Source organism: Piliocolobus tephrosceles, chromosome 1, assembly GCF_002776525.5.
Source record: "Piliocolobus tephrosceles isolate RC106 chromosome 1, ASM277652v3, whole genome shotgun sequence".
NCBI lineage: Eukaryota > Metazoa > Chordata > Mammalia > Primates > Cercopithecidae > Piliocolobus > Piliocolobus tephrosceles.
Window position 1 is genome coordinate 2,221,682 of NC_045434.1, and position 10,498 is coordinate 2,232,179.

The following is a 10,498-nucleotide window of genomic DNA, read 5'->3' on the forward strand; positions in this document are numbered from 1 at the left end:
CCTCCCATCTTAGCCTCCGGCGTAGCTGGCAGTGATCCTCCCATCTTAGCCTCCGGCGTAGCTGGCAGTGATCCTCGCATCTTAGCCTGCGGCATAGCTGGGAGTGATCCTCCCATCTTAGCCTCCAGCATAGCTGGCAGTGATCCTCATATCTTAGCCTGTGGTGTAGCCGGTAATACAGGTGCATGCCATCATGTCTGGCTAACTAAAAAAAATTTTTTTTGTAGAGACTGGATTTCCCTATGTTGCTTCGGCTGGAACATTCTTAAATTTATTTATTTATACTATTTAAATTTTTTAAAATAAATTACTTTATGAATAATATTTCTGTGTTAACAATATGCACATTAAAATGTTGATATTCATTACCAAATACCCATCAGAAAGATCAGAGCAACCTACAACTCTACTAACAAGGCTGGAAAATGCCTATTTCCCCAAATCCTAGATGTTTCTAAATACTGCCAGTTATATTGATTTTTGCCCAGTTACTGGGACACCTATGTTATGTAATTTTTATTATCACTTCTTTGAGCACTGGTGTGGTTTGTATTACTTGTCTATTTTTTTTTTCAGTCATGAATTTCCTATTCATTTCCTTTATCTTTATTTATATTTTTTGAAATATTCAAAAGTTATTTGTAAGACCTTTTTGTATACTGGAGACATTTAGCAGTATGTCTATATACATATTTTTTAGATTTTTTTCATGGTTTATTACCTTTAAACCTTGTTTCTGGCTTTCTTCCCCCGTTATACAGAAATTCTTTATTGTTATGAATTTAATATATATCTCTTTTCCTTTATGGTTTTTACATTTTGTGTTCTGTTTAGAAACACTTTTTCCACCTTAATATTATAAAATATTTATTTCTTTAGAGCAATAGTTCAATGATAATTACAGAATTGTATTTTGTTTCATCTATTTAGTATATATAATGACCTCCTTTGTGATTTAGTTTAGCTCAGTGGTTTTTCAACTTTAGCTACTCATGGAATGCCCTTGTCTTGATCTGCTTTTGTGCTGCTGTTAACAGAGTCCCAAAGACTGGGTAATTTATAAACAATAGAAATTTATTTGGCTAGTGTTTCTGGAGGCTGGGAAGTCCAAGATTGAAGGACCACATCTGTAAGGACCTTCTTGCTGCATCCTAACATGGTGGAAGGTATCACGTGACAGGAGCATGCTCCTGAGAGGGAACAAAAAAGGCCAGACTCGCTTTTATAACAAACCCACTGTTGCAGTAGTGACATTAATCAGTTCATGAGCGCTGAGGTACTGAAAGACCCCACCTCTCAGCGTGTTGCACTGGGAATTACGTTTCCAGCACATGAACTTTGAGGTACACGTTGAAACCACAGCAGCCCTGCAGTGGGACGCTTGATTCTATCTCATGGGTACTGTCAGAATCCCTAGGCTGGGTCTTAGGCTGTAAATTTAAAAATACATTCTTGTGTGTGTGTGTGGCATGTATGACTGTGTAGCATTGTTCCAGATCTGGGCTTCTCGGCTCTTTTCAGACCCAACTCCCCGTTTGTGTGAGAAATATTTTTATTGCCCTCTCTACTATCTTGAAATTATACAGGTAATGCAATGTAGTTACATATTTTCAAAACTTTAATATAATGCCATAATTGGAATATAAGGAAAAAGAAAATTAAAACCTATGATAAAATAGTATGTATTTTAGTATGTAAATGCTGAGGTATGATTAGACTGGAAGACATCATTAGTCACATATTTGCACCTATACATAGAGTCACTGTGAGAAGGAAGTAAAGATGTGGGTCAGAAGGCGTGCTGTATTGGTAATTCCCATATTCTAAGTGGTGTTGCCTTCAGTGATATGACTTTAATTGAGTAATTTAGGTAAAATTCTTAAAATACAGTCTTCCTTTGATTTACCTAGAAAATTCAGTGCTGTTAGGATTATGTAAAAACAAGCTCTTTGTTTTTAAATGTAAAAGGAGATTTAGTTATAGGCTAAGACAATTATAAACAAGTGTTCCACCTTCATAGAATTTGGTAGGACACTTAAAAGTTGCTTTGGAGCCGGGTGCGGTGGCTCACGCCTGTCATCCCAGCACTTTGGGAGGCCGACGCGGGCGGATCACAAGGTCAGGAGATCGAGACCATCCTGGCTAACACGGTGAAACCCCGTCTCTACTAAAAATACGAAAAACTAGCCGGGCGAGGTGGCGGGCGCCTGTAGTCCCAGCTACTCGGGAGGCTGAGGCAGGAGAATGGTGTAAACCTGGGAGGCGAAGCTTGCAGTGAGCTGAGATCCGGCCACTACACTCCAGCCTGGGCGACAGAGCAAGACTCCGTCTCAAAAAGAAAAAAAAAATAAAATAAACAAATAAATAAATAAAGTTGCATTGGATTTGGATAATTCTTCATTTTGTAGGACTGTCTTACACAGAACCTCTGACTCCTTTGGTTCCTGCTCATTAAGTGCCTGTAATTTTCCGTAAACATTGTGACAAATAAAAATACCCCCATAAATTTCTCAAACAACCCTCAAGATACGCGTCACTCCCACGGAGAACTATTGGTGTGGTTAATTAGTTTATGTTGTGAACTGTTATAAATACTATAAAATACATTATGACATGTATAGATTCTGAAGTTGTTTTTTGAGTCATGCATGCACTGAAAGAATTGTGTTATAGATGTCATTTCCTTTTTTTTTTTTAGCATAAAAGTCTTGTCTCCTTTTGTTTTTGCTTCTTAATGTAATATTTTAATTTCCTTTGTCTCTCAAGCCAATTTATGCTTATTGTACATCATTGTTAATTTTCAGCTATGATAACAGAAAATACAACAGCCAATGTTATCAGCAAAATCTTAATTATATCCTGTATTGGAAGTAATGTAAAGAAAATAGGAAAAAATGTAAATCACGGAGGTTGTCTTTTGAGAAATTGGCAAATATATATGACAAATGTGTCATTGAGGTCTTGACCAAGGTTAGTTTGTTGAGTGAAGATAATGCCTTTTATTTTTGTATGATTGTCATGTTTTGCTTCAAAGTCAAAAGGGGCTGCATAAAAAGATTTCTTTGTAAGCCTTTTCTGTGGTATGCTTGTGTTTGTAACCCTTATGGTAAGATGTGATAGGTGAAGCTGAATGATAAATTTTAGCAGTTAATGTTTTAAAAAGAAAAGGAATGGGCTGATACGTGGTACCATATTACAGACCAATTTTAAGTGATATGATTGCTTTCTCTATTTATACCTAAATGATCTGATTTGGCTTTTAGATGGAAATAATGAATATATTTTTGCTGAAACAAATGAGAAAATAAGTATGTTTTCAGGCAGTGATCTAGGAATAAGTTTGAGAAACATTTTGTCTAGTTTCTAGTTATTGTTGAGAAATAAGAGCTCAATATCAATTATGTTAAGGACCTAAAGTTGTTTTAACAGGAATTTCCCAAAATTTGGATGTTTAATTCCAAATGTTGTCATCTAACTGATGAGTTGTTCATTATCTGGTGTACATTTATTAGTTATTTCACCCTGGTAAGCTGTCAGGAGGCTGAGCTGCTCAATTAGGTTTTAACAGAGGGGTTATGGCTAATCTCTTGTAGCTAAAATGAGCATTGATGAAAATCTGCTCTTAAGCTCTTTTGCCTCAAATTATCTCTGCTTTGTTTTGCTGAGTGCGAGCCCTGTTCAGCTGGACACAGGCATTTGGACAGAGCCCAAGGTACTTTCTAACAGACCCATTGGTACTGTGCTATCTGTTCCTGCCTACACACTGTGTCCAGGAGAGCATCTGACAGGTTTCTCAGCTTCTGGAATCAAAGGAAAACTTCCGCCAAACTTATGGTTCTCCCTTCTATCAGTGAAAAACCAAAAAAGTCCACACTCTTGTTTCTTGTGAGTGCAAATGAATGTAAATTTGTTAGCTTAACCCACTCACATGCAAAGACCGGGTGGAAAAAAATATATATCTATATATATAGGTATATCTGAGTCAGTGAATACCAACCTAACTTCCTAAAGGGTGACAATAACAAGCATGGGAAACCGTGTTAAATAATTTATACACATTTCTTTAGTCCCTTTAGAACCTTTAGGATGCTAAGTATATTTTGAATCTCTAAGTAGGGTCAACATGGTATTGTGTTTTTAAAACTTACTTGACAATTGTACCATATATATTTTAGGCCTCTTACACACATTGGTAGTTGCTAATTGCTAGTCCAGGGCTAGCCCCTGATCAACAGAAGCTTGTTGTTTCACTGAGCTGTCTTTTAATATTATGCCTTTCAGTGAGTACTGATATTAAAAGTCATATGAAAGGCCATTATAGTTGTGAACTGTTGCTAAGGACATTGTTCAGTGTGTTGATTACCATTCTTGGAATAAATACCTTCTGTGATTTAATCTTGGTGAAACTATTTATTTTTACTTTCTGTCAGTTGAGAATTACATAAACCATCATGCCTTCTTTTTTGCCTTGCTTGTGAGGCAACTCAAATAAATGTACAAACACTCAAATGTAATGCACAAATTATTCAGCTCTCATGTTTAGCATGCTAAGAATTTTTACTCTCTTTTTATATTTTGGCAGTCTGATAGTTAGATATCAGCTTTTGAGCCTTTCTTTATCTTTAATAGAGGGATAATACCTACCATTTAGATTATTATGAAAATCAAATGAAACGTGCTTTGTAATTTGCTTAGTCATATGTCTAGTACCTTGTAGAATGCTAAGTAGATGCTAGCATGCTTTCCTTTTTCCCCCTTCCATAATTTTAATATTTTCTGTTTCTGGTTTTGCAGTCTTAGTTCATACACAAAATCAGCTCGGTCTGGTTTAGAAGTGAGTGAAGTGTAAATACCAAAACGCAAGTTACCAACAGCACACTGAGAGGGTTGTCATAGAGGAAGTGAGGCAACCGTGAGTAGCATTGATGGAAGGAGTGACACACCTGTTAGAAACAGTGTCTCCACCATTTGGGTTACTAAGAAATAGAAGACAGACCAAGCTGTCACCCAACAAGTTGACATGGATAGTTGTACTGAGCAAAATGCTGGCTTGATATTGAACCTGAGTCACAGTTTTGAAGTGGCTGCAGCTCTTTTGAAACTTTTGGTTGTGCTGTATGTTTCTACTGCAGGTGCAAGTGAGAGCAGTCCCTTTAAGGAGGATTTTATAGACCCAGAAATTGAGGAGCAGATTTCTAAATTTTGAAATAAGAATGAGTAGGGGTATCAGGCCTTTCAGTAATGGAAATTCCAGTTTTCAGAATATAACATGAGAGACATTTGATTGAGGCTTCTTCTACTCACCAGGGCTACATATTAGATGACCTGGATTCTATTTCCATATGAAAGTGATTCTGTGTGAAAACAGCCATGGCCTTTCTGATCCCAGGCTCAGGGATAGTGTCCTTGCCTTCGGTCTGTTCATCCGTACACTGGCGACTGACTCGGTGGTCTCTTTAGCCAGACCAGCACATGGCTGGGATCATGGCTTAGGTGACCGTGTAATTTGTCATCAAAGCCAGAACTTCTCAGAGTGAAAAGGGGCACTATTAATATTTAAGCCAGGACATAGATACAAACCTAGACACATCCAGGACAAACTGGACATGTAATGATTTTAGCTAACAGCTCTTTTTATGTTGCTTTTAAAACAAAGAGGTTTTATATTTGGGGGTACGTTAGCCGTCCTGATATTTCCGTAGCAGCACAGAAATTCAGAAGGCTGTCATCCCTGTTTTGAGTCTTCTGAACCATGTGTTTTATTTTCTAATTTGGAGTGACATTTTCTGTTTGTATTCACAATGACTATTGTGGAATCCTGTTCAATCAGTTCAAAGACCATCTTATACATTATTAAGTAAGCTAGAATGGGTCTTTCTTTGGGCTTCACTAGCCAGGTAGTAACCAGGGGACAAATGAAAGCACAGAGGTGAAGCTGAAGCTTTTAATGTCCTTGCATAGTAATTGCACACTTGGCAAAGACTTATCCTGGGTTATTTTCAGATTTAGAATATTGCTTTTATTTTCTATTGTGCAGTTACATTTTGACTATTAAAATTTAATGTTCATGACGCTCGATGTTCAAAACCAGTATAAATGAAAGTTACATTTTAGGTCACCTATGTTCTCCCCACTCTTGTCTTAATAGAAAAAAGCCTGGCCGGACCACAAACGGGAATGCAAATGTCTTAAAAGCTGCAAACCCAGATATCCTCCAGACTCCGTTCGACTTCTTGGCAGAGTTGTCTTCAAACTTGTGAGTATAAACCTCATGAAATGTAGCTGGGTTTTGATTAAATGAGCATATGCAGTTGCATTTTCAGGTATACCTCAGAGGTGTTGCAGGTTCAGTTTCAGACCACCACAATCAAGCAAATATTGCAATAAAATGTGTCTCACAAATGTTTTGGCTTCCCAGTAAATATAAAAGTTATGTGGACACTGCACTGTAGTCTGTTAAGTGTGCAATAGCATTATGCCAACAGAAACAAGGTACATACCTTAATTAAAAAATACATTTCTAAAAGTGCTAACGATCGTTAGAGGCTTCAGTGCATCGTCATCTTTTCGCTGGTGGATGTTGATGGCTGCTGACTGATCAAGTGGTGGTTACTGAAGTTCGAGGTGGCTGTGGCAATTTCTTAAAATAAGACAACAGTCGAATTTGCCGCCTTGATTGCCTCTTCCTTTTGCAAATGATTTCACTGTAGCATATGATACCTCACAGCATCATCACCAGGAGTAGGTTCCATCGCAAGAAACCACTTTCTTTGTTCATTCATAAGAAGCAACTCCTCATCTTTTCAAGTTTTATTATGAGATTGCAGAAAATCAGTTACTTCTTCAGGTTCTACTTCTCTCTGTTTTTAAAAAAATTTTAGCTTCAATTTTAGATTCAGGGGTACATGTGCAGATTTGTTGCATGGGTGTATTGCATGATGCTGAGGTTTGGGGTATGATGGATGCCATCACCGAGGTAGTGAGCATGATACCCAGTAGCTAGATTTTCATCCCTTGCCCACTTCCTGCTCCTTACCTGCCCCTTGCATCCCCCAGTGTCTGTTATTCCTATCTTTGTGTCCGTGTCCACCCAATATTTAGCTCTCATTTATAAGTGAGAGCTATTTGGTTTTCTGTTTCTATGTTAATTCACTTAAGCCCTCCCACTGCATTCATGTTGCTCCAAAAGACATGACTTCACTCTTTTTAATGGTTGCGTAATATTTCATAGTGTTTATGTATCACATTTTCTTTATCCATTTTACTGTTAATGGGCACCTAGATTGATTCAGTGCCTTTGCTATTGTGAATAGCACTGTGATGAACGTATGAGTACATGCATCTTTTTGGTAGAGTGACGTATTTTCCTTTGGATATATACCCAGTAATGGGATTGCTGAGTTGAATGGTGACTCTCTGAGAAATCTCCGAACTGCTTTCCACAGCAGCTGAATTAGATACATTCCCACAGACAGTGTTCCCTTTTCTCTGCAGCCTCGCCAGCCTGTGTTGTTTTTTGATTCAATAATAGCCACTCTGACTGGTATGAGATGGTATCTCATTGTGGTTTTGATTTACACTTCTCTGATGATTAGTAACGCAGAGCATTTTTCCTATGTTTTTTGGCCACTCGTATGTCGTCTTTTGAGAAGTGTCTGTTCTTGTCCTTTGCCCACTTTTTATTTTTACTTTTTGAGACAGGGTCTCACTCTGTTGCCCCAGGCTGGAGTGCAGTGGTGTGATCATGGCTCACTGCAGCCTCAAGCTCTGGGGCTCAAGCAATCCTCCTACCTCAGCTTTCCGAGTAGCTGGGACGACAGGTGCCCGCCACCACGCCCAACTAATTTTTGTGTTTTTTCCTTTTTTTTTTTTTTTTTTTGGAAAGACAAAATTTCATCATGTTTCCCAGGCCGGTCTTAAACTCCTGGGCTCAAGAAATTCTCCCACCTTGGCCTCCCAAAGTGCTGGGATTATATAGGTGTGAGCCACTGTGGTGGCCCTTTGTCCACTTTTTAATGAGGTTGTTTGTTTTTTACTTGGTGAGTTGCTTAAGTTCCTTATAGATTCTGGATATTAGGCCTTTGTTGGCTGCATAGTTTGTGAATATTTTCTTTGATTCTGTAAGTTGTCTGTTTATCCGTTGCAAGTTTCTTTTGCTGTGCGGGAGCTCTTTAGTTTAATTAGGTCCCACTTGTCAATTTTGTTTTTGTTGCAATTGCTTTTGAGGACTTAAGTCATAAATTCTTTCCCAGGACTCATGTGTGGAAAGGTATTTCCTAGGTTTTCGTGTTGATTCCAGTTCCATTGTTCTTTCCATCACATCCACAGTTTCTTTCTCTATTTCAGTTCCTTTTTTCTTTCCATCACATCTACAATTACTTCCTCTATTGAAGTCTTGACTCCTCAGTGTTATCCACGAAGGTTGGAATCAAGTTCTTCTGAACTCCTGTTCATGTTGATGTTTTGACCTCCCATGATTTACAAATATTCTTAATGGCATTTAGAATTGTGAATCATTTACAGAAGGTTTTAAAATTTACTTTGTCCAGATCCATGAGAGGAATCAATATTTGTGGCAGCTATAGCCTAATGGAATATAGTTTTAAAATAAGACTTGAAAGTCAAAATGATTCCTTGATTCATGGGCTGCAGCATGACGGTCGTGTTAGCAGGCATGAAAACGACATTTGAGTTTTTAAATATCTCTATTAGAGCTATTGGGTGACCAGATGCATTGTGAATGAGCAGTAACATTTTAAAGGAAATCTTTTTTACTGAGCAGTAAGTCTCAACTGTGGACTTAAAATATTCAGTAAACCATGCTGTAACAGACGTGCTGTCATCTACGCTTTGTTGTTCCATTGGTAGAGCACAGGCGAAGTAGATTTACCACAAATAGTAAGGACCCTAGCATTTTAGGAATGGTAAATGAGCCCTGGCTTCAACCTAAAGTCCCCAGCTGCATTAGTCCCTAAAAAAACTCCACTTGCCATTACTGGGTATATACCCAAAGGATTATAAATCATGCTGCTATAAAGACACATGCACACGTATGTTTATTGCGGCACTATTCACAATAGCAAAAACTTGGAACCAACCCAAATGTCCATCAATGACAGACTGGATTAAGAAAATGTGGCACATATACACCATGGAATACTATGCAGCCATAAAAAGGATGAGTTCATGTCCTTTGTAGGGACACGGATGCAGCTGGAAACCATCATTCTCAGCAAACTATCACAAGAACAGAAAACCAAACACCGCATGTTCTCACTCACAGGTGGGAATTGAACAGTGAGATCACTTGGACACAGGAAGGGGAACATCACACATCGGGTCCTATTGTGGGGAGAGGGGGAAGGGGGAGGAATAGATTAGGAGATATACCTAATGTAAATGATGAGTTAATGGGTGCAGCACACCAGCATGGCACATGTATACATATGTAACAAACCTGTAAGTTGTGCACATGTACCCTAGAACTTAAAGTATAATGACAATAAAAAAAAAAGTCCACTTGTTCTTTGAAGCCAGGCATCAAATTCTCTCTAGCGATGAAAGTCTTAAATGACATCTTCCTGCAATATAAGACTGTTTCATCTACATTAAAAATCTGTTGTTTAGTGTAGCCAAATTCAGTTATTTTTGTCAGGTCTCCTGGATCATTTGCTGCAGCTTCTATATAGCACTTGCTGCTTCACCTTGCACTTTTTTAGATTACGTATGTATGTATGTATGTATGTATGTATGTATGTATGTATGTATGTTTTGAGATGGAGTCTTGCTGTGTCACCCAGGCTGGGGTGCAGTGGCGTGATCTTAGCTCACTGCAACCTCCGCCTCTTAGGCTCAAGCGATTCTCCTGCCTCAGCCTCCTGAGTAGCTGGGACTAAAGGCACCCACCACCATGCCTGGCTAATTTTTTTGTACTTTTAGTAGAGACGGGGTTTTACCATGTTGGCCAGGCTGGTCTCGAGCTCCTGACCTCAGGTGATCTGCCCGCCTTGGCCTCCCAAAGTGCTGAGATTATGGGCGTGAGCCATCGCACCTGGCCACCTTGTGCTTTTATGTTATAGAGATGACGTCTTTCCTTAAACCTTATGAACCAACTGCTGTTAACTTCCAGCATTTCTTCTGCAAATTTCTCCCCTCTCTGAGCCTTCATAAAATTGAAGCAAGTTAGGGCTTTCCCCTGGGTTAGGCTTTGGCTCATGGGAATATTGTGGCTGTTTTGATCTTCCATCCAGGCCACTCAGACTTTCTCTAGATCAGCAATAAGACTGTCGTGCATTCTTATCACTCACTCATGTGTTCATGGGAGTAGCTCTTTTCATTTTCTTTCAGAACTCTCCCTTGTATTGACAACTTGGCTGTTTGGTGCAAGAGGCCTGACTTATGGTCTATTATCAGCTTCCAGTATTTCTTTCTCACTAAGCTCACTCATTTCTAGCTTTTGATTTCAAATGAGAGATGTGCGACTCGTCCTTTCACTTAC

The 10,498-nt window shown here is 38.7% G+C and overlaps 1 protein-coding gene across 1 annotated transcript in view; it reads left to right on the forward strand.

Moving 5' to 3' along the window:
• SMYD3 (SET and MYND domain containing 3) overlaps positions 1-10,498 on the forward strand; it is a 758,954-nt gene that overhangs the window by 176,658 nt on the left and 571,798 nt on the right. The window contains exon 3 of the mRNA XM_026455096.1: positions 6,149-6,260. Coding sequence (XP_026310881.1) covers positions 6,149-6,260 — 112 coding nt within the window. The remainder of the gene's footprint in view (positions 1-6,148; positions 6,261-10,498) is intronic.